The sequence below is a fragment of the Chelon labrosus genome, assembly GCF_963514085.1.
Source record: "Chelon labrosus genome assembly, chromosome: 6".
Classification (NCBI taxonomy): Eukaryota; Metazoa; Chordata; class Actinopteri; order Mugiliformes; family Mugilidae; genus Chelon; species Chelon labrosus.
In genome coordinates, this window is record NC_140342.1 from 815,935 (window position 1) to 841,353 (window position 25,419).

General features: G+C 42.1%; 1 protein-coding gene across 2 annotated transcripts in view; it reads left to right on the forward strand.

The window, feature by feature from the left end:
• The window catches only part of tmem68 (transmembrane protein 68), a 53,173-nt gene extending 27,754 nt beyond the window's left edge, over positions 1 to 25,419 (forward strand). For both annotated transcript variants that reach the window (XM_084546220.1, XM_084546221.1), the window contains 6 exons: positions 3,737 to 3,904; positions 7,211 to 7,404; positions 7,825 to 7,885; positions 9,724 to 9,863; positions 20,366 to 21,620; positions 24,195 to 25,419. In XM_084546220.1, coding sequence (XP_084402346.1) covers positions 3,737 to 3,904; positions 7,211 to 7,404; positions 7,825 to 7,885; positions 9,724 to 9,863; positions 20,366 to 20,470 — 668 coding nt within the window. In that variant the 3' untranslated portion in view covers positions 20,471 to 21,620; positions 24,195 to 25,419. The remainder of the gene's footprint in view (positions 1 to 3,736; positions 3,905 to 7,210; positions 7,405 to 7,824; positions 7,886 to 9,723; positions 9,864 to 20,365; positions 21,621 to 24,194) is intronic.

A 25,419-nucleotide genomic window follows, 5' to 3' on the forward strand; every position in this document is an offset into this window, starting at 1 on the left:
ACATCATACAAATAAAACGTTACACTGGTAATAGTAATAGTCCTGTGGCTATTAAAATGCCCCTGTAGCGTTCTTTGAGACAACAAAGTTGTCTAAGCCTCCTTGAGGAGGTGCTCTGTTGTCTGTCTGTTGTGTGGTGGAGAGGGTGGTCAGGCTTATCCATGATTGATAACAGTTTGTTTAGTGTCCTCCTCTCCACCACTGATTCAAATGTTTCTGTCTGCAGCCAATGACGGAGTCAGCCTTCCTGATCAGCTTGTTCAGTCTGTTTGTGTCTCTGGCTGTAATGCTGTTGCCCCAGCAGACCACAGCAGAGAAAAGAGTGCTGGTCACAACAGACTGATAGAGGTCTGCATCTTGCTGCACACATTGAAGGACCTCAGCTAATAATAATAATAATAATCAATTTTATTTGTATTGCACTTTACATTTAAAGCAATCTCAAAGTGCTACAGGGCAAACAGTTTAAAAATAATGTAAGTTAAATAATCCAGGGTCAAAAATTTAAAATTAAGGTTAAAAAATAAAAATAGAAGAAAGAAATAAATACAATTTAGTTGTAGGCTTTTTTAAAAAGATATGTTTTTAAGTCCTTTTTAAAAGTATCTGTAGTCTGTGGGGCCCTCAGGTGGTCAAGGAGGGCGTTCCACAGCCTGGGGGCAGCAGAAGCAAAGGCCCTATCACCCATGCTGCAGAGCTTGGTTCTGGGGGTTTGAAGGGTGTTTGAGGTTGCAGACCGGGTGCATGAGGAAGTGTGGGGGGTAAGGAGTTCCTGTAGGTAAAGGGGGGCATGTCCATGAATGCACTGGTGAGTGAGGAGGGAGACCTTGTACTCAATCCTGAGTGGGACAGGGAGCCAGTGAAGGGATTTCAGAATGGGGGTGATGTGGTCATGCTTGCGTACCCTCATCAGGATCCTGGCAGCGCTGTTCTGAATGTACTTCCTTTAGGAAATAGAGTCTGCTGCAGCCCCCCCTTGTACACACCTGTACTGTTGGTCCTCGATTGTCGATGGTCACTCCCAGGTATTTGTAATCCTCCTCCACCTCCACATACCTACCAAGGATGCAGAGGGGCAGAGGGGCAGAGGAGCTGTTTTCCATCCTCCTGAAGTCAGTTACCATCTCTTTGGTCTTCTCCATGTTGAGCAGCAGGTTATTCCTTCCAGCCCACCCCACAAATTTGTCCACCAGCCTTTTATACTCCTCCTCATCCTGTCCAATGATTATTCACCCTACAACTGCAGAGTCATCAGAAATTTCTGTATGTGACATGAGTCTGAGTTGTGCTGGAAGTCAGTGGTGTATAAGGTGAACAGGAACGGAGAAAGCACAGTGCCCTGTGGGGCTCCCACACCACTCACACAGCCCTGACTCACCTGCAACATCTATGCTAGGATGCTATTTGTGGGCTTCAGTTCAGCCTTCAACACGGTTCTCCCGGACGTGTTGGCCCTGAAGCTCCACATTCTGGGTTTGTCAGCATCGCTCTGCTCCTGGATCAGGGATTTCCTCACCAACAGACTCCAGGTGGTGAGGATAGGGGAGTCCACATATGCCTCACTGATCCTCAACACAGGCATGCCACAAGGTTGTGTGCTCAGCCCTGCCCTCTTCACCCTCTTCACTCACAACTGCTCTGCCACCCACTACATAAATATGGTTGTGAAGTTTGCGGATGACACCACTGTGGTGGGTCTCATATCCAACAACGATGAGACCCACTACAGAGGAGAGGTCCAGAATCTGACTCAGTGGTGCTCCAGTAGTAATCTTATCCTGAACATCAGCAAGACCAAGGGGGCCATAGTGGACTACAGGAGGATCAGAAAGACTGAACATGCTCCTCTCTGCTTACGTGGGGAGGCAGTGGAGAACTGCATTAAGTTCCTGGGCATCCACATTTCCTCTGACCTCTCCTGGACTTCGAACACGTCACACCTGGTGAGGAAGGCTCAACAATGGCTCTTCTTTCTCAGGAAGTTGAAGCGGAGTGGACTCTTTTCACAGCTGCTCATGAACTTCTACAGAACAATCATCGGAAGCATCCTGTGCCTCAGTGTGACAGTGTGGTACGGCAGCTGCACAGCACAGAACAGGAAGGACTTAGCCCGGATGGTGAGGACAGCGTTGATTTGTGCGTTTCGGACCAAAACACGTTCATCTCTGGGACATAGAACCTGTCTCCTTTCTCAGCGGTATGATGGCTGGACATTCCCATGGTGTCTATACTTGCGTATAATTGGAAATTATACGCATCTGGAAATTGTACCCAAGGATGAACCAGTCTTGTGGAGCTCCACAATTCTCTTCCTGATATCTTGGCTGATTTCTTTTGACTTTCCCATGATGTCAAACAAGGAAGCAGTGTGTTTGAGGTGTAGCCTTAAAATACATCCACAGGTGTGCCTCCAATTAACTCAAATGTTGTCTGTTAACCTATCAGAAAGCTTCCAAAGTCATGACATCATCATCAGGGCTTTCCTTCATTGTTTAAATCTTTGTGTATGTAAACTTCTGACTTTAAAGAAAGTAATAAAAAATTCTCTAACAAATTCTCTCTCTCATTATTGTGGCATTTAGCAAATAGAAATAATTTTAGTAATCCTAACTGACCTTAAACAGGAAAGGTTTAGTCTGATTTAACTTCAGACAGTGAGGAAAAAATGTTTGTGTCTTTTAACACAGTGAATGTAAACATCTGCTGTCAACACACACACACACACACACACACACAGGCCAGCTGACAGTCTTGCCTGGGCCCGGGACGAGATAATCTTAGATGGGCCCCCCCACGCCCAGATCTCTCCTTTTCCCTTGCTCTTCCTCTCCTCTGTTCTTCCTCTCCTCTCCTCTCCTCTCCTCTCCTCTCCTCTCCTCTCCGGGACAGCGGGCCCCTCCCGCATCACTCTCTGTCACCTGACTGCACCTGGATCTTTCTCCTCTCTGTCTCATCCTGACAGAGCTACCAAACTCAACTGTTTTTGTCAAAGATAACATCTTGTGTCAGGCTTTTATACAAGCTAATGGATGTTAACATTAGAGCTAGCCTGTTAGGTTACGTTACAAGGCTGGTAAACTCTGCGCTGTTTCTTACCTTGCTCTATGTTCACTTTACTAGTCCCAGCTTCACCGTCACCACTTTTTTTTTTAAAGTATTTGTTAAGAAAATCTTTAAGGCCTCTATTTTCTTCTCTTCTTCTCTTTTCTTTCCTTTTCTGAGCACCGGACTTCTGCTGACCGGTTATTTTGAGCGTACTGAACTTCAAATCAAACGGCAACATCAAATTTTGATCAGTGGCCAAACCATTTTTGTGTTGACAACTATTTCAAGGACAATTAGGAAGAAAACAAATAAAAAGCTTTTGTGTAACTCAAATATTACATGTTTTTTTTCCACAAATAGGCCTATTTTAATTTTTTAATTTTTTTTAATTACTCCATAATTTAATGAGGGCCCAGTTCTGGGCCCCCCCTCTACCCTGGGCCCGGGACAGCAGACCCATTTGTCCCCCCCATCGGCGGGCGTGCACACACACACACAAACAATAAAAAGTACACACAAAAAAAAATAAATAAAAAAAAGACGAAAGTTTGTCTTGTTTGTTCTGGAGGTGGATTTTTTTTTTATTGGCATATGATCTACTGGTCGATCACAATCAATGTATTGGTCTTGATCCTTGATGTACAGTATGGTTTGTATACTCATGCATTATGTTCTTTGAACTGTGTACCAGGCTATGAGATACATGGGATGGAGAAGATCCCTGACAAAGGACCAGCTCTGATAGTGTACTATCATGGAGCCATTCCAATTGACTACTACTACTTCCTGGCCAGTGTTATCATCCAGAAGGGTCGGACCTGCCACTCCGTTGCTGATCACTTCCTCTTTAAGATCCCAGGTGCTTACACTGTTTGACACATACAGTATTTTCACACTACAAGCACTGCTTGTTGTATGTGCATGTCTTTATTTCTTTTCATTAATGCACTATGTTGCTAAAGTATTTACTCACCCATCCAAATAATTTAATTCAGGTGTTCCAATCACTTCCATGGCCACAGGTGTATATACAGTCCCTGACAAAAGTCTTGTCACTTATCCATTTTGTAGAAACAACAGTTTATAACCTGACTTTTAATTAATCCATTGGTTTTAGAAATGGCTCATATGAAAGCTAAAACCCTCCCAAATTATGTTTGATATACTAAAATAAATTTGCTTCACTGAAGAAAGATTGATCATTTAATGAACACAGAAAGGTCAGATTTTGGCAAGACAAAAGTTTTGTCGCCTACAGAAAGTAATGTGAAAATTGAACAAATCATTTACTTCAAATACAAAAATATGATGCATAACATCAGTGAATTAAGTACTGGTGCTGTGAGATCCATATTTAACATCTTGTATGACTTCCATGAGCTTGAAGGACTGCATCCATGCGGTTCGACAATGATTCATACAATTTATTGATGAAGTCATCAGGAATAGCAAAGAAAGCAGTCTTACATGCCTCCCAGAGTTCATCAAGATGCTTTGGTTTCGTCTTCCATGCTTCCTCTTTCATTCTTCCCCAGACATGCTCAATGATGTTCATGTCTGGTGACTGGGCTGGCCAGTCCTGGAGCACCTTGATCTTCTTCGCCTTGAGGAACTTTGATGTAGAGATGGAAGTATGCGATGGAGCACCATCCTGCTGCAAAATTTGACCCCTTTTATGGTTGGGAATGTAAGAGGTAGCTAATACTTCTTGATATTTTACGCTATTGATATTGCCTTCCACCCTGCAAATCTCTCGCACACCCCCATACTGGATGTAACCCCAGACCATGATTTTTCCGCCACCAAATTTAACTGTTTTCTGGGTGAATCTCGGATCCATGCGAGCTCCAGTAGGTCTCCTGCAATATTTGCGGCGGCTGTGATGTAATTCAACCGAAGATTCATCTGAGAAATCCACCTTCTGCCACTTTTCCAGCGTCCATCCTTTTAGCAGGCTGTGGGCCTTGGCAAATGCCACACGTTTTTTTAATTGCCTTTTGTTTAGTGCTGGTTTCTGGGCACTGATTCTACCATGGAGGCCATTTCGAGACAGGATTCTACAAACTGTTCTGGTTGACACGGGGACTTGAGGTGACCAGGCCTGGTGGAGCTCTGCTGCAGTGGAAAAGGGGCTGGCCTTGGATTTTCGAGCCAACAAACGGTCCTCCCGAGCAGTTGTCTTGCGGGGTCTGCCGGACCTGGGCTTGTCAAAAACATCTCCAGTCTCTTCAAATCTTTTTCTTATTCTTGTAAGACTGCTTTCTTTGCTATTCCTGATGACTTCATCAATTAATTGTATGAATCATTGTCGAACCGCATGGATGCAGTCCTTCAAGCTCATGGAAGTCATACAAGATATTAAATATGGATCTCACAGCACCAGTACTTAATTCACTGATGTTATGCATCATATTTTTGTATTTGAAGTAAATGATTTGTTCAATTTTCACATTACTTTCTGTAGGCGACAAAACTTTTGTCTTGCCAAAATCTGACCTTTCTGTGTTCATTAAATGATCAATCTTTCTTCAGTGAAGCAAATTTATTTTAGTATATCAAACATAATTTGGGAGGGTTTTAGCTTTCATATGAGCCATTTCTAAAACCAATGGATTAATTAAAAGTCAGGTTATAAACTGTTGTTTCTACAAAATGGATAAGTGACAAGACTTTTGTCAGGGACTGTACAATCAAGCACCTAGGCATGCAAACCGCCCCTACAAACATTTGTGAAAGAATGGGTTACTCTAAGGAGCTCAGCGAATTGTAGAGCGGTACTGTAGGATAGGATGCCACCTATGCAACAAGTCCAGTTGTGACATTTCCTCGCTACTAAATATAATAAATAAGCCAATTATCACCAAGTGCAATTCAAAGCGTCAGATTCAGTCTTGTAAAGCACGCTGCCACTGGACTATAGAGCAGTGGAGATGCGTTCTCTGGAGTGACGAATCACACTTGTCCGTCTGGCAATCTGATGGACGAATCTGGCTTTTGAAGTTGCCAGGAGAACGGTACTTGTCTGACTGCATTGTGCCAAGTGTGAAGTTTGGTGGAGGGGGATTATGGCGTGGGGTTGTTTTTCAGGAGCTGGGCTTGGTCTTTCACTTTATTTGCTCAGTATGGTCCCTCTGAGTTGTTTAGGGCTCAACTGTAATTACAAATAGCAGGGGTATTTGATATCAGCCCAAAATTACAGTTGATTATTTGATAACATGAGTAATGCAATGATTTGCTTCACTAATTGCAACATTTCTTATATGAGTGCAATTGGTGAGACAAACACTAATTATCTGTAAGGGGTAAATCTTTCACCGTTTGAGAAATGACTTCCCTGTAAATGATCTTTTCATTTGAACATGAGTACTTTGCACAGTCTATTTATTTAAGCTCTCTAGATTAATAATCATTCTGATGTTTAATAATGATGAATCAGAGATCACTCCAATGATGGGTCCTTTTAAGGATGCATGCAGGAGTGGAAATGAAGATTTACGCAAGAACTAAATTAGTCTAGTCTAGTTGTGGCTTTACAAATCTCTTTTACTTGCCCTGTAAAAATCCTCTTGTAGAAACCTTAGTGATGAGCTTTCAGCATCACGTGCATTGAGAGAACCCGAATTAAATATAGTTTACAAAGTCGGTCCCAGGAAATCTAGAATTGACGGCAAGCTGTGGTTGTTTGGAGTTTGCTTTGTCTGCAGTATCCCTGAATCAAACCATAGCTAGAATGCCTGACTCTGCCTGATCAGACACGGAGACAAGATTATGGTGCAAACCTATATGAGTCTATTAGCCTTTAGAGATCCTTTCCTATTGTACCTTGAGGCCACAGATGTGCTTTTTGCCAATGTGTATGTATTAGAAAGGGGACAGCTGCTATCAAACATATTTTCCTGTGTACTGCTTGCATTGGTCATAATTATTCCTGGCCAGCGCTGCAACATCTAGCTTAAGCTGAATATTAATTTTATAGAACATGCATGAGCAAAACTTCCAAGGAATGCACTACTTAAATGTACAGTTAAAATTGCTTTATGTATTTGTTTCCTCACAAGGCAATCCTTTGCTCACATTTTCACTGCTACCTTCACGTTACTTAGTTTATCTTCATGTCTTCTAATATTTAGTATCCTTACTTTCGCATCTTGTTCCATTTCTTCAGGTTTCAAATTGCTGTTGGAGGTCTTCAGTGTGATTCATGGTCCTCAGGAGGAGTGTGTGCGTGCTCTGAGGAATGGTCACCTGTTAGGGATTTCTCCGGGAGGAGTGCGGGAAGCTCTGTTTAGTGATGAGACATACCCTCTTCTATGGGGCAAACGCAAAGGTTTTGCCCAGGTGGCCATTGACTCTCAAGTGGTGCGTACGTTCAGTTTCAAATAATGATTTACATTCTCTAGTTTTCCACAATACTTGCAAATACAATATGGTTGAAGTTTACTTATGTTTAAAATGTAGCATTGGATACATTAACAGACAGCTGGAAGACTACTCCTAATAGGCAGTTTATCCAAACCTGCAAAGTATTAGAAAATAGTATATTTGACTAGCACTTTCTTTGAACACTTTTAAGATTTATAGATACACCTAATGCAACTTTGTTTTTAACAAACTGTATCAATAGCTTATCAATGCTTGCCAACAACATATTGTATCGTTTTTATGAATTCCAATGTCTACTGGCACACTGTTGCTAACTAGAGTATACATAACATTTCTTTAAGTCCCTTTTCAGTGCTCTTCTCTCTCATTTTCTTTTCCTCTTCCTCTCTCTTTCAGCCAATAATTCCAATGTTTACTGAAAATGTGCGAGAAGGCTTCAGATCTCTGGGAACACTTAGTAAGTATAGAATACAGTTAAATCTAGCACAAGTCCGTGTAATCACTAGTGGAAGAATTTCACACAAGACATGCAGACCTTGGTATTTGTTTTTGGGGTTTTTTTGTTTGTTTTTTTTTAAATGTTGAGATTTGGCATTCCATTAAATAATGTGTCAGCAAATAAATCGTATTTATAGTAAACAGTTGACTTTTCATCTAACAATGCTAGTTAACGTTACGTCTGGAGTCATTTCCTTTGTGTTTTGACCAACTCTCTTTAAATAATTATAAATCTCCATGGTCTAAAAAACACTGGGTCTTAAGAAGTGGCGGTAATGAAAATTTTGCAATATACAGTGAGGTTCGTGGCTGGTGAGGCACAGATTTACAATTATGAACCCGATGGAATAGCTTAAATTCGCCATTCAATTGACTGCTTTCACGCTAACTGGTTATATTTCATATCTCAAATGAGCATTCTTTAGGTACGGTACATATGTGGCCAAAGGAACAATGCCAAATCTATAGCGATTAAGAGAGGGAATAAGAGAAGAGCGCGCGTTTGCCATCGCAATTCCACAGTTCATTTATACTCATTCAACATGAGAGTACCCAGTGAGAAAAACAAACAACGCAAATGGACATAGTATTTGAATTTTAACCCAAATTGTCTCCTTAATCAAATATACACTGCCTGGCCAAAAAAAAAAAAAAAAAAACACGCATTCGCTGTGGCATTGTTCTGATAACTTCCGATAATCAAAAATTCTTAATAGGGTTAAGTTCTGGACTCTGTGGTGGCCAATCCATGTGTGAAAATGAAGTCTCATGCTCCCTGAACCACTCTTTCACAATCTGAGCCCCATGAATCCTGGCATTGTCATCTTGGAATATGCAGGTCCCATCAGGGAAGAAAATATCCATTGATGGAATAACCTGGTCATTCAGTATATTCAGGTAGTCAGCTGACCTCATTCTGTGGACACATAATGTTGCTGAACCTAGACCTGAGCAACTGCAGCAACCCCAGATCATAGCACTGCCCCCACAGGCTTGTACAGTAGGCACTAGGCATGGTGGGTACATCACTTCATCTGCCTCTCTTCTTACCCTGATGTGCCCATCACTCTGGAACAGGGTAAATCTGGACTCAGTGTAGAGGAAGAGCAACAACATGAACCCTTGGCTCACTAGCGCCCTCTTCCATGAGGCAGAAGTACTGGCTGCCTCATCTCGTGCTTTTTCAGTGCGGTTTAGTGTCAGATAAACAAGACTAAATATGTTACACTTATACATGAAATACATTAACTGGGGTATGGAAAATCTCTCCCTGTATGTATACAAGAAATATGTAAATTCAGTAAATTTGACTATAAAAATGATCCACGGCGGAGTAAATTAGACCATGGCAGGCCACCATAGTATTAACATTGTATGGGAAACTCTGTGTATAGTATAGGTCATTCTATACACAAATGGCATTTCAACGCAGAGGTGTAGTGTCACAGAAATGTAGTTGTAGTTATCAATAATATCTCGGTTTGGAGTATTTGAGGCAACAAGACAGTGTGAAATGAGGGTGATCATTGAAATAAAGCAAGATGTCGCCCAGTGCAGCAGTGTTGGTCATTGTTGCTGTAGGTCTTGGTCACCAATGAAGTTCTATAGCACAGAGTGACTTTGATACATAAACGTGTACCTCGATAAAATATCACCAGCATTAGCCCCAAGATAGCATGGTAGAGGAATGTACTGACTATACAGGGTGGTTATGAATATCTTGGTTATATGAACACTGTGTCACATTCACATTGTATTCCCCCATCTAACTTGCTCTCTCTTTGGATTTTCGTTAAGGATTTTTCCGCTGGGTGTATGAGAAATTTCGTATCCCTGCAGCTCCTGTTTATGGTGGATTTCCTGTGAAGTTTCGAACTTTCCTTGGTGATCCCATCCCATATGACCCCAACATAAATGCTTCAGAGTTGGCAGAGAAAGTGAGTTGTATAAAAATATTTTCACTCCCCAGTGGTCTGGCCAAAATGTGTACATTACTGTCCTGAAATGAGTGTTATTCTACAGATGAAGATGGAGAAAAGGAACTTTCCTGTTGTACCTTGCAAGTGTGAAAGATTTCCTTGCCTTCAACACTGCACTGAACTCCATACATTGCTCTGCTTTTGCCTGGATGTTTTATCCTTTGGGTGGACATGCTTTTGTATTAAGCATCACTCACTGTTTTTGGTAGAAATTATGTTTCTACATGGCAAGTAATTTACTAGTAGGTGTAGTAGATTTATAGAAAATCAACAGACCCAACATTCATGACATGCATGCTACTGATTCTTTGTAACTGAATTATTAATTGAAAGGGGCCTGTTTAAAATAATAGCAGTATGGAGTTCAATTAGTGAGGTCATTGTTTCTGTGACAAAAACAGGTGTCAAACAGGTGGCCCTTAATTAAGGACGAAAGCAGTAAATGTTGTACATGCTGGTTATAGTGCGTTTTTCTCTGAAAATCAGAATAAAATGGGTCAGTGCAGACATTACACACAAGAACAGCACACTTTGATTAAAAAGTTCATTAATGAGGGGATGACATATAAAGACGTATAGTAAATGACAGGGTGTTCAGCTAAAATCTTCTCATGCTTTAAAAGGCGACCAAAACCAGAAAGACATGGAAGTAAATGGAAAACTACCATTCAAATGAAGAATAACCAAAATGGCAAAGCCAATGATCAGCTCCAGGGAGATCAAAGAAGGTCTAAAGTTACCTGTGAGTACTGCAATGATTAGAAGATGCCTGTGTAATCCATGCTATTGGCAAGAAACCCCTGCAAACTCCCATTGTTGAAAAAACAACATATGCTCAAGTGGTTATAATTTGCCAAAGAACACACTGACTAGCGTAAAGAGAAATGACGCAACATTTTGTGGACTGATGAAAGCAAGATTTTCAAGGGGGTGCAGTCAGTTTCTCAGACAAACCCCGAATTCAAGCCACAGCACACTGTGAAGCATAGTGGCACATGTTTTTCATGCTATGTGTCGGGCCTATTTAACAGATACCAGGGACCATGGATCAGTTTGAATAGATCCAAATACTTGACGAGGTCATGTTGCCTCATGTCAAAGAGGAAATGCCCTTGAAATGGGTGTTTCAACAAGACAACTCCAAACATCAGTAAGGGGGCAGCATCTTGGTTTCAGACCACCAAAATTAATGTTAATCCCTCGACCTTTAATCCAATAGAAAACTTGTGGGGTGACATAAAAAGAAGAACTTAGACTGGAGCAACAGTAAGGAAGAAGAAGATGGAGAGGACTGTAATGTAGACTTGTTTTCACTCTGTTATTATCTGGAATGTGCACTCATTGACCAAGAAAATGGACAAGTTCTTGTGTCTGGTTTACACTGTTTAACTGACGTCTTCAAGTTCTGTGAGGAGAGTAGAAAAGAGACTGTTCAAGGCAAGCATATGTGCCTTCAACTGAACTGCATATCCTACATTCCTCTGCATGTTTTGTCATTACGGTTTGAGGATCTCTATAGTCTTACAGCATTGAAAGAGAGCTGTGACAGAACATAGAAAGGTGTGAGGGAAAATGAGGATCATGACTGGTAAGAAAAAGTTAGAATTAACTGTAGAAGGATCAAAGGGACGCATTTACAACCAACTCATGCTGAACATCCCTGGACCTCTTCTAATGTCCTAACTCACACCTTGACTTACTGCTCCTCCACAAGCTTCCACAGCAAGATGACAGAGAGGACAGCTTTTGAATCGTGGAAGTACGCACATTATTTTCAATTCGTCAGCAAAAAGGACAAAAACAACATAAAGGTAAAATGCACACTCTGCGTTGGTGAAAAGCTTCTGTCGACCGCAAAAAATTCCACTTCCAATTTAAAAAAAAAAAAAAACATCTTGTATCCAAGCACCACTCTATCACCCTGGTATTGTTATCCTGCAGAGCTAATTTGGTTGGATGAATGACGTTATTCATTGTCAGGACTTCTCGGTGCATTTAAAGGAGGCTGTGTGTCCGTGTCAGTTAAGTTGCAGCATGTGCGAGGCGCTGCAAACGGCTTTTAATTTTTGGTAACGCACGAGTACTCTAACGCGTTACTTTTATTCATAGGTAACGCTGCAATGTAACAGATTACTTTTAATTGATGGTAACGTTGTAACCTAATTAACTACTTTCCAAAGTAACTATACCCAACACTGCACTTATGAGACATGGTTCCAGTTGCTATAAATGGTTTATTTGAAAAAGTGCCACTGTGCACTAACATGACATCATGTGCATACAGCTACACTCTTCCTTTACAGTCAAAATACAGCTGCTTAAATTGTGTGTCCCATAATCCGTGCGGGTACAGACTCAGCCCGATGATGTAGAGTTCTGATAGCCCAAAGCTGTTTCAGGATCAAAAAGTAATAAGTTAGGGATATTGTTATTTACATGAGTGCTTTTCCTATTTGGTCTGAATTTTAAAGAAATAAGTAAAAGTTCCCTTTGATATTACTAATAATGAATGAGAAGAAACACCATTTTCATTAGTTTAATATTTATTACCCCAAAAGTTTAGACAATAACAAGGATAGCCCCAAATAACAAAAATTGACAATGTCAGTAGTGGGTGTTTCCACCATTTGCCGCAATGACAGCTTGACAGCGACGTCTCATGCTCCTCACTAGCCTCATGATGTTGTTCTGAGGCAATGCGTTCCACTCTTCCACAAGTGCTACACGCAGTTGTGCCAGGTCACGTGGGGGTGGGGTACGATCATCCAGTCTCTGCTTCAGCTGGTCCCAGACGTGCTCTATGGGGTTCAGGTCAGGGGACATTGCTGGCCATACCATATGAGGCACTCCGACTTCCTGAAGTCGAGCTGTGACAATTCTGGCACGATGTGGTGGAACATTATCATCCATGAACAGAAAGTTGGGGGTGTGCTGGCGGAATTGGGGGATGATGATGGGTTCTATGATGTCTCTGAGGTAAGAATGTGCAGTGACTGAGCCATCTACAATAACCAAATCTGTTTTGCACTGACTGGTGATGCTTGCCCAGACTGTTGCACCTCCTCCACCAAAGCGAACCCTGGGGACCAAGTTGACCTCGGCGTATCGCTCACCTCGCCTTCTCCAGCAACACTGACAACCATCATTTCTGTGCAAGGTGACCCGACACTCATCAGTAAACAGGACGGTAGACCACTGCTGCATTGTATAGGTCACATGATCTTGTGCCCACTGCAAACGTTCACGGCAGTGTCTTGGTGTCAGTGGAATCACCTGCAACAGTCATCTGGCATTCAAGCCAAAGTGGTGGAGTCGGTTGTGAATGGTTTGTCTGGAAACCCTAGTACCCCTCACATCTCGTAAACGGGCCTGCAGCTGTGTGGCAGTTGCATAACGATGTCTGAGTGCATAGGTCCTTAGGTACTGGTCATCGTTGCGGTCTGTCACTCGTGGGGCTCCACTCCTGGGTCTGTCACAAACTCTGCCAGTAGTTGTGTGTCTTGATGCAAGTCTGCTGATGACACTTTGAGACACACCAAGTTCACGAGCAACATCTGACTGCCTTCCACTGACCTGAAGGCGCGCTATGGCCAGGTGGCACTGCTCGTCCGTTAAGTGACGTTGTGTGTTCATGGCTGTTTGAATGATGAACTTGGAATGACTTACTGACAATACCAGCTTTTTATACCAACAGAATGCTGAAATTGATGCCACATTGAAAAGGGTTGTCTTTTAGTATTTTTTGGTATTGGCCCCAATATGTAAGGCACACTGTACACAGTGAGACCATTACGTGGAAAACACAACATGAGGTGTGTCTATCACCCCAATACAATTGCCTCCCTATCCCAAAAATCTCTGAAGTCAAACAAACACCGTATGTATGACATCCACTGAGTCTCTCACAATATCCCTGACTTATTGTGATTAGAGTATTGATCTATGTGTGTGGGTTTTCTGTATACTTAGATTTGGAATTTTATACCACCTGATGGATTTAAAGATGGCTGCCGTGCTGATGTGGTGGTGTCACTTAGCTCCACAATCCTAACTCTATCAAAGAAACAAGACAGCATCTACCTCATTTAAAGTAATCCCTTGTGAACTGAACAAATAAGGATTTTGGATGTGCAAGTATTTTGAGTCTTGGTGGCATATCTTGGACATTTGTGGACACAAGGCCTAAACTGCGAAACAGCAGACACTGAATAAATCACAAGACCAAGCCTGCTTGCATACCTATCTGTACAATCTTCATTGAAGCAATGGCTAATAAGAAGTTGGCCGAAGATATTGAAGAAATCAAGAAGTCTCTGGGCTTCTTGTCACAGGAAATAACTCAAGTGGTAACTGAACAAAGAGGCCTAAAGGAATTGCTGGAGGAAATTAAACAACTGAAAAAAGAGGTACAAGTAAAGGACAAGAAAATTGAACAACTGGAAAAAAGAATTGATGACTTGGAGCAGTATTCAAGGATGGATGACCTGTTGATATCAGGGCTTGAAATAAAACGCTCTTATGCACAGGCAGCAGCCAGTGGTGGGGGAGAGGAAAACCTGCTAAATCCTGCTTCAAATCCTGAATTACCAATGTTTGAACAACAGGTAATCAACTTCTTTGATAGTAATGGCATTACAATAGACAGTAAGAACATTGCTGCTTGCCATACTTTGCCTCAGAAAGACCGCAAAAAGACAAATATCCTGATTCGCTTTGTCAACAGGAAGCACAAAATGGAGGTGCTTAGGAATGCCAGAAAATTAAAGGGAACGGGTGTTTATGTGAATGAGCACCTAACTAAGAGAAATGCTGCAATTGCAAGAGAAGCAAGGATTCTGAGGAAAGAAAAGAAGATTCAAGACACCTGGACAAGAAACTGCAGAGTTCTCATCAAGCTGAACGGACCTCCTGAAGAAGCAAAAGTGATCGCTGTTAAGGATATAACAGAGCTGGATCAATACAAATGACTGAATATTGCTGTGTATCACCCAGATTGAAAGAAGTCAACGCCATGAAACACAATAAACTGGATACATGACACAACCAGATGGACCTATTTCAACTGCAAACACAGTAAGAGCAGATTCTGGTTATTCTGATTATGAAAATCTGCAATTTAAAACGTTTGATTATACAGAGTATAAACCACAAGATATGCAAAATGATCTTGATCCAGAGAACAATTTTTATACAAAAATAAAGAATAATTGTGAATACTTTACCGAGGACCATTTTGAGGCCCAAATGACTCTCAGAGATTCATTGTCCATTATACATTTCAACTGTAAGAGTCTTAATACAAATTTTTCTAAGATCTTAGATTGCTTAGCACAAACAAAAAATAAATTCTCTGCAATAGCAATCTCAGAGACATGGCTTGGCTATGAAGAGCAATCTTCCTTGTACCAAATAGAAGGATATAATGCGTTCTTCAAAAGTAGAAATTGTCAAAAAGGCGGGGGAGTAGCATTGTATATTGATCAGAACTTGAGAAGTAAACTTGTCAGTAGTAAGTGTCTAATCCTGGATAATATCATGGAATGTGTTACAGTAGAGATTGAGATTGAAAAGTCAAGAAATGCCATAATAAGTTGTGTGTATCGAAAACCAGGGTCCTGTATTGAAAAGTTTAAGGAAACAATGATTGATATGTATGAGGATATAAATAGTAAAAGGCTCTTTGTCTGTGGAGATTTCAATGTTGACCTGCTCAATCCTCAAAAACAAAATACTGTTATAGAATTTATTCACTCCATGTACAGTTTATGCTTGTATCCATCCATAACAAGACCAACCCGAATAACAAAAAGCAGTGCAACCCTGATTGATAACATATTCACTAATGTTATAGAAAGTGAAATAACAAGTGGAGTTTTAATTACTGATATATCTGACCATCTACCAGTCTTTACAGTAATAAAGAGAGTTATCAAATCAGTAAAAGAAAACAAAAAAAATCATAGTAAAAAGGTTAAAATCTCAAGAGGCTATTTCTAGACTAAAGAATGAATTAAAGGAACAAAATTGGGATAATGTTTATGTAGATGATGTAAATATTGCATATGATGCATTTCTCAAAATATTTATCACCTTGTATGAAAAACACTGCCCTCTAGTTAGTAAAGTAATGAACCATAAATTTACAGAAAAGCCCTGGTTTACTAGGGGTATTCAAAAAGCATGTAAGAGAAAGAATAAACTGTACAAAGACTTCTTGAGAAAGAGGACAAAAGAGGCAGAATGTACCTACAAACAATATAAGAATAGATTAACTAGTATTATAAGATCAAGTAAAATTAACTATTATGGTGCCCTTTTGGAGAAGAATAAAAGTAACATTAAAAATACTTTTTTTAGTGTTTTAAATAAACTAATCAAAAAGGGAAATCAAAATGCTGACATTCCAACTGAATTCCTAATAAACGATAGAACTTTGATCAATTAACCCAATGAAATTGCAAATCAGTTTAACCAATATTTCACGAATATTGGCCCTAAACTGGCTAAAGAAATAGTCAACACTAATAAAGTTGATGCTTTAAGCAAAATACCAACCACTGATAAAACTATATTTATTCAAGCTACTGATGAAAATGAAATAATTTCAGTGGTCAAAAACTGCAAGACTAAGATGTCAGCTGACTGGAATGGACTGGACATGTCAGTATTAAAAGACATTATTGAATGTGTTGTCAAACCAATCTCGTACATTTTTAATCTTTCTTTACAATCGGGGGTTTTCCCAGAAAGAATGAAGATTGCTAAAGTGATACCTATTCACAAGGCTGGTGATAAACATGAATTCACTCATTATAGACCCATTTCCATTCTGTCACAGTTTTCCAAGATACTGGAGAAGATATTCCATAAAAGATTATTCAGTTATGTAGATAAGCAAAATATTCTTTGTGAACAGCAGTATGGTTTTAGACCCAATAGGACCACTACCTTAGCATTAGTGGACCTTGTAGAAAAAATATCAAATGCCATAGACAATAAACAATATGCTGTTGGTGTGTTCCTAGACCTCACCAAAGCTTTTGATACAGTGAATCATGAATTGCTACTCCAAAAACTTTACAGATATGGGATTAGAGGAGTGGCCTTTTCTTGGCTCCAGACTTATCTGAAGAACAGATCCCAGTATGTCCACATCAATGGCACTGATTCCCAGTTGCTGACAGTGACCTGCGGCCTTCCACAGGGGTCAGTGTTGGGTCCTTTTTTGTTCCTTATGTATATTAATGACCTTTGCTTAGTTTCAAAAACATTAAACCTTATTGTATTGGCTGATGACACCAACATGCTTAGTTGTGGTAAAAATCTAGAAACATTAATTGATGTAGTAGAAAAACTATTATTTTTGTTAAAGAAGTGGTTTGATTCAAATAAGTTAACCCTCAATTTAAACAAAACCAAATTTATAGTTTTTGGAAATCGTGCCATTAATGTTCATAGAAAGTTAATAATTAATGATACTGAGATAGAACGAGTGAATGAAATAAAATTTCTTGGAGTACTTTTACAAAATAAGCTCAGCTGGAAGCCCCATATAAACTACATCAAGGCAAAACTATGTAAATCTCTTGCAATAATATCTAAAGTCAAAGAACTTTTAAATGAAAAAAACTTATATATTTTATACTGTTCCCTGGTTCTTCCTTACATGACCTATGGCTTAGAAGTTTGGGGAAACACTTATAAAACCAATCTTAATCCAATTACTATAATTCAAAAAAGAGCGATCCGCATTGTGAATAAAGTGGCTTACAGGGAACATACAAATGAGCTTTTCATTAAGCTAAAAGCACTAAAACTAAAGGATTTGGTTGACTTTAAAACAGCACAATTCATGTATAACATAAGCCATAACAAGTTACCTGTGCATATTCAGGGATTATTCCAAAAACGAGACTGTGGTTATAATTTCCGAAAGGAAGAAATGTTTAAAAAAACATATGTGAGAACAAGTGCAAAGCAGCATTGTGTTTCTTTTGTTGGGATTAATGTATGGAGTAAATTGGACCAAGAGCTAAAAGACTGTAAAACTTTAATTCAATTTAAAACTCTTTTTGAAGAAATCAGTTATAAAAAAATATGTTGAGAATGGATGCTAAGGATGCAAAATTAAGATGATAGATTTTTTCTTTTCTTCTTTGGGATGATCTGAAAATAAAAAATGTATGAGTGCATGCATAAGACATGGGCAGCTTTTACCGTTTATGTCTGTAAATACACTGGGATAGGCACAATAAGCTTTAGCTTCTGCCTATTCCATTTCAGACTTGATGTTTATTTATCTTTATCTGTTAAATGTTTAAATGTCTGAATAAAAACGACTGAACTGAACTGAACTGAACCTTAAGAAGGCTGGGAGCACTGTGTGAATCACATCCTTTGACTTCTTTAGTGCTTTCCACACCATCCAGTCTATCAAATTGAGGGGCAACCTGGTGCACACAGGACTAGACCACCACCTCATATCCTGGATATTGGATTACCTGACCAATAGACTGCATTATGTGAGGACTGTGTGTCTGATGTGGTCGCGGTATGGGAGCCCCTCAGGGAACTGTCCTGGCTCCCTTCCTTTTTTCCCTCTACACTGCTGACTTTGGACACCTCTCAACCACCTGTCATCTGTAGAAATGGTCAGATGACTGTAGTCGTTGGCCTCATCCAGGATGGGAAAGATGGAGAATATAGAAGATTCATCCAAGACTTTGTATTCTGATGCCAGGAAAACTGCCTCCAGCTGACTGTGGATGAAACCAAGGAGCTGGAGCTGGATTTTTTTTGCAGGCACACACCGTACATATCCTGGATGTTAACCTGAACTGGACTGACCACTGTAACAGTGATAGACCAGAGCAGACTCTACCTGCTAAGAACACTTAGGTCCTTAGGAGTGCAGGGAGGACTCCTGAGGACCTTTTATTACTCTGTAATGGCATCAGCCATCTGCTATGGAGTGGTCCGCTGGAGCAGTAGCATCTCAAGGGCAGACAAAAAGAGACCAAACACTCTTGGCTGCCCTCTTGAGCCTGGGGATCTGGTGGGTGATCGGAGGATGATAGCAAAGCTGTCATGAAAAATCAATCCCACCCCCTTTGTGGCACTATATAACAACACTGGGCATCACCTTCAGCAGGCGACTGCTTCACCTGTGCTCCCTGAAGAAGCATTACCGCAGGTCCGTCTTTCCTGTTGCTGTGAGGCAGTACAACCAAGCCTGCTCCCAGTAGACCACACACACATGGCGGGCGGCTGTGGCGGCTGTGGCTCAGTAGGTAGAGCAGGTTGTCCACGAACCAGAGGGTTAGCTGTTCGATCCCCGGAATGTGCCACATGCCGAAGTGTCCTTGAGCAAGACACTGAACCCCCAGTTGCTCCCAGTGCGTGGCACTGGTGTGTGAATGTGTGTGTGCTTGTGTGAACGAATGGGTAGATGTGTCTGTGACTGTAAAGCGCTTTGAGTACCAATAGGTAGAAAAGCGCTATATAAAAGCAAGGCCATTTACCAGGCCATTACACATTCATTCATTCACCTTCTGTAACCGCTTGCCCTGTGAAGGTTTGCGGCGGGGCTGGAGCCTGGACAGGTCTCCAGTCTATCGCAGGCAACTACTGGACAACTATTCACACTCATATGCACACTTGCGGCCAGTTTAGAATCACCAGTTAACCTAACAAGCATTCTATTTCACTAATATATGTTGTTATTTTTGGTGGCACAGTGGCGAGGTGGTTAGCACAGATGCCTCACAGCGAGAAGGTCCCGGGTTCGAATCCATGGGCCAACTGGGCCTTTCTGTGTGGAGTTTGCATGTTCTCCCTGTGTCTGCATGGGTTCTCTCAGGGTACTCCGGTACATCCAAAGACATGCTCATTAGGTAAATTGGCTGTAGGTGTGTGTGTGAGTGTGAATGGTTGTCTGTCTCTATGTTAGCCCTGCGATGGACTGGCGACCTGTCCAGGATGTACCCCCACCTCTGGCCCGATGACAGCTGGGATAGGCTCCGACCCTTAACAGGAATAAGCGGGTATAGAAGATGAATGAATGAATGAATGAATGTTGTTATTTTCACTTCAATAAAGGTAACCATTGAAAAACAGAAATATTGGCGGTATATTGACTGTTGAGAAATTATTGGCTGTTCCCCAGAGCCAAATGTCTATTAAAATGTTTTTTTTTTAAAAAAAAGACAAAGAAAAAAAGGCTGAATTCATATATGGCTTTGGTTTATTCTGTTTATGTTTTATTTATTTGGAAGATTTTAAATATTTTTTCATATCCAGTTTATAATTATGAATTTTCTAAAGATTTAAACTATCATTTCTCTTTAAAAAAGCTGCACTTTCATTATTGTTTTTGTTATATCAATGCATAAAAGTACAATAATTTAACCAGTCATTTGTACATAATGGTTTTGTTTTGTTTGTTTTTTTTTACTCTGCAGGTGCAACAGGCAGTCCAGTCCCTGATAGACGAGCACCAGCAGATCCCAGGAAACATCCTTAGAGCCCTGTTGGAGAGATTCCAGACCAAACATAAAGACCATTAATATCAGACACACAACAAACTATCCAGTGTGCGGCCAGCGGACACATCATATTGGCACATACTTTATGTCTGCAGTGAGAACCGGTTTGGTGGCAAAATACGTTGAAATATTTGCACGATTTTCACCACTGCACTGACAGTTGAGGTTCTTTTATACCTCTCATGCCTCTCTTTTTACCTAGACTACATTTTTCATCTGCTTGTAACCAATAAGAATATTTTTTAAGCTATACTTTATGAAGTGATAGGGGACTTAACAATAATACATACTACATAATAATCAACTCTACATTTTTCAGTACACACATGCACAATGTTTTCTCATGACATTAGATGCAATTGGTCGTTAGATCTGTTCTGAAACAAGTGGAATATAGGCAATTTACTTATCACAAATTAGAATTAGAAGTACATTTATGTAATAAGGAATCCATAATGCTGGCTAATCAACAGTTTGGATTATTGTCCATGCCTGTCACTTGCAGAGACTATGCAAAGATGGTTGCTAGTAGTAAAACACAGCAACTTCGTCATCATCATCAGTTCATTAACAATATTTGATTGTTGGAAAAAACAAGATATTTGATTTAAATCAATTGACGTACAGTTTGCATTTTACACTTCTTCTTATTGGCATTATACAGATTAAACAGTTATGCCATTTGTTGAGATGAACAAATCAATTCATTAATCAAAAATGATAATAATGTTTGGTAGCAGCAGTGTGGGCATTTCATTATTAAGTGACAGGAGATCATTTGTTGACCTGATGGTGATGGTGAAGGTACCAAGGTATCAATCGATGAAAATTCACAGGGGAATGACAAACTGAGCCTAGAATCAGACCAGTCGCGTCATATTTAGTAAAAAGGCGATCTATGCACATACAGTTACAAAGAAAAATATGCAAAAATAAGCATGGACAGTTTTTATTTGAAATAAAGTAAATTGATTGGAAAAAAATACAGTTTTAGCGATTAAGCAGAGGTCAGAGTTAAAAGACTTGAAATGAGCATTTGAAGATAACAGCTTCCCTTCCATCCGGTGTCAGGTTTTTTTTAGCAGCTCAGACTAAACGATACTAGAACTCAAAACTGCCTTCCCAGAGGACTTGGAACAGATCTGAGGTACATACATTAGGAGTGTTTCAGGCACTGTGTGTGTGTTTGGGGGGGGGGCGGGGGGTGTACGAGGTGCATGCGGATTGGTGTGCGAGAGCTATGTGTGCGTGTGGGTGCGTGTGTGTTTGGGGGGGCTGTATGAGGTGTATGCGGATAGGTGGGCGAGAGCAAGGTTGTGTGGGCGGGTGTGTGGGTGTGTTTGGGTGGGGGCTGTGTGAGGCGCAGGTGGGTTGGTGTGCATGGGGGGAGTGTGTGTTTAGGGAGGTATGGTGTGTGTGCTTCGGGGGGGGGGGCGCTGCCCTGTCCCGCTGGTGCCGGTCGGGTAGGCGACGGGGGCTCCTCTGGTCCTAGCGGGGCCCCGTGCCCCGATCCTCCTCCGGGTTGGGTCTCTCGGCCGATGTGCTGCTGCTATGGGGCTGACGGGGGCAGAGGCCCACTGGGGCGGTTCAGGGCCCTCTAGCTGCAGTCGGTGTGGGCTCTGGCCGTGGGGGTGGCCGCTCCTGTCCCGTGCCGGCCTCCGGGAACGGGGGAACCCTAATGCTGGTAGCGGCTCGTCTTCTGGGAGAGGTTCATCTGACCCCAGACACACATTCCCGGGACCCCTCCCATCCTCCAGCCTAACTCACTCACACATGTAGGGCTTTGGGGGCATGCACACCATGGGGGGCGCAGCGAGGGGGGGCATCTAAGTGCCCTCGTTTGCTGCACCCTGGGATGACATGCTTCTCAGTTTTAATCACACTTAGTCATTAAACGTATGGAACACTGACAGCACACAATCACCCATGGGGGGTGGGCTATGCAGTGTCTGGTGGGCGGGGCCGTTCAGGAGGATAGGACCGCTTGTGTGGCCTCGCCTCCAGCGCAGTGTGGTCACTACCTCCCAATTTTAATCGCAAACAACTCACATCTCACAAATAACCATAGGTGGGGGTGGGGGGGGCGACTGGGTCGTCTTGTTCCCCTGTTCCCTGGGTGCGCCGGGGTGGCGGTGGGGGGGCTGGCAGCTCTCCCATGGGCCTGCGGTACCTGCCGGCTGTATCGCTGGGGATCTGCCTGATCCGGTGGGGACCTCGTTCTGGCAGGGTGGTGGTCCCGGTGTGGTGGCAGCGAGCCGTGGTTGGGGGGACTGCTTGGGGGGGGAGTACGGTGGGGTGGGGCCCTGTCGGGATGGGGGGGTCCCTGGGTGCTTGTCTGGCCGTTGCCGGCGGGGGGGTGTAGGGCCCTGGAGATCTGGGGGATGGGTGTGGCTGCCGACTGGCGGTCACGGTTTGTTTGTGGTTTGTGTTGTTTGTGTTCGACTGGGTGAGTCACAGGGGGAGAGCGTGTTAGAATGAGGGAGGGGGGAGGTGAGTAAGGTGAGTGCACGGAATGAGTGGGAGAACCTGGTGGAGGGTGTGAATGAGTGAGGAAATGAGAGGAGGGCTGAGTGGGATGGATGGAAGTGTATGAGTGAGTGGGTGTGCAAGTAGGTGGCAGGGGAGGGTTGGGTGGGTGGGTGGGAGGAAGGGAGGGGGGGCGGGGGTGGGTGCTGCCGGGGTCCCTGGGCGCATGGCTTGGGCGTGGGGGCGGGTGCTGGCCCGTCCCGGGCGGCCGTCTGGGGCGGCCTGGTCCTTGTGGGCGTCGGCTGGGCCGCGTGTCTGGTGGGGGTGGGGGGTGCTGCCCTCGGGCTCGTGGGGCCGTGGACCCTGCTCCGTGCCTGTCCCGGGTGGCTGGTTGCCTGACGAGGTTGGTGGCTGCCTATCTGGGCCGCCGGGGCCTGCTCGCTGCAGCTGGGGGGGGGGCTCTGGCCGGGGGCCTCCTATGCCACCAGCTGGATGGAGGCATGTCCCTCTGTGGTGTGGTGGTGGGGACACGCACCCTGGGGTTGCTGCTGGTGGTTGGGATCCTGGGACTTCCTGTCCATTGACTGCTCTCCTTGGGGGAACGGTTGCACCATCACAGCCATCTTTAAACACTCTTCATCCTCATTCTGCATGGTGACACAGTCACTGCATCCTCTGGTGAACATTTAAACCGTGTATACAAACCGTGAACATTAAGGACTACTGTGGTTCAGTTATCTGCTGTGTTATACAAACATGTATGTGTAGACTTAAACACGAGTGTATAAAACTTTTGTGCCATGGTTGTTGTCTACCCCAGTGTAATCTTTCTCTTTTGTGTGCCTTTTAGGATTGTCAGCTTGCTCTCCGGCCGAGACCGGGTGATGTTCTTTGTTGTGTTTCTCAACAGGTGTAGCAGTTGCTGCTTGGTGTATCCCTCTTTTTCTCTCCATCCCCCCCCCCCCCCTTTTTCTCTCAACTCCTGTCCACTCTATCTTTCTTTCTCTTTCTCTCTCCGTGTCAGGTTCAGCAATATTATGTAAAGGTCCATCCACCAACATGTATAAAAAATAAAATAAAGTTTAACTGAGATTATCAAGAGGAGCCTTATCATTCATAAAGCTCCCCTTGGCAAATCAAAATCTGCTCAGCACAATATGAAGAACAGATCATTATTCTGCTTGCCTTGATGCTGGACAGGACACAAAAAAAAAAAAAAAAAAAAAAAAAAAAAAAAAAAAAAAAAAAAAAAAAAAAAAAAAAAAAAGGAGTGTTTCAGGCAGCTAGGAAAAAATGGTAAAAGAAGTAACTGGAGTAGTAGTTCTGTTTTACATTTTTAAAAAGCATCAGCATTGTGTCACTGTTTCCATCTCAGTCTGAATATAAGTAAATAATATTAAAGTAAATGTGTGTGTGTCTGTATCTGTGTTTAGGGTATTGTTGTGGGTACCTTAATTTGTTTACTCAATCACATTATGAGTACATGTCTTATCAAGAAGCAAATCGCCAAAATTTAAGAGATTAAATTTTAAAGTCAGTACATACACTCTGTGTAATATTACTGTTGATGGTGTAATATTATTGTTTTTGTTTCATTCCTGGATCTTCAGTGCTTTATCATTGGTGTTAACTAATCATTTGCCATGTACAATTGTAATATAAATTTGTAGATACTGTGATTCAGCAAATGACTTTTTTAATTTTTAACACAAGACCAAGGGTGTTTCTCAGTGATGTCTAACTGGATGGGATGTCTGTGGATTGGTTGCCATGTTTATGTTGTTAGTTTTGAGATTATATAAAATGTATTTTTAAATTATATCAAAATATTTATTTTGTTGCACTATTAAGTATTGGCAGCCACTTCAGCTACTTAATAAATGTATTTTCTCAAGATGCTGTTTTTTTAAATTGCCTTATCACAGTTGCATATTTTGCTACTGTATCCAGTAGTTAATGGGTGACTTAATAGAGACCAGTGAATGAGGATAGACACTGATCAGCCACAACATTAAAACCACTGCCAGTAGAAGTAAATAATATTGACCATCTTGTGGCAATTCATTGTTTTGCTGGGAAACTTTTGGACATGGCATTCATGTTGCTTGGACATGTATCACCCACCTAGACCAGAGCAGGCACCCCCACCCCATAGCAATGACGCTCCTTGATGGCAGCAGCCATCCCCAGCAGGATGCAGCCTGACACAGACAGACACACAAAGTGTGCTGACCTGGCCTTCAAAACTGATCAAGTATCTGTGGGATGCACTGGAACAAGCCTGATCCACAGAGGCCCCTCCCCTCTACCCAAAGGCCCCCACTAACAACAATCCATTGCCAGACACCACAGGTCACCCTCAGAAGGCCCATGTCCATTCTCTGATGAGTCACAACTGTTTTGGAGGCACAACATTAGGCAGGTGGTTATAATGTTATGCCTGATCAGTGTAAGTGCAGAGATTTACTAATTAGAGATGAATAAAATCAACAAACCTGGGGCCA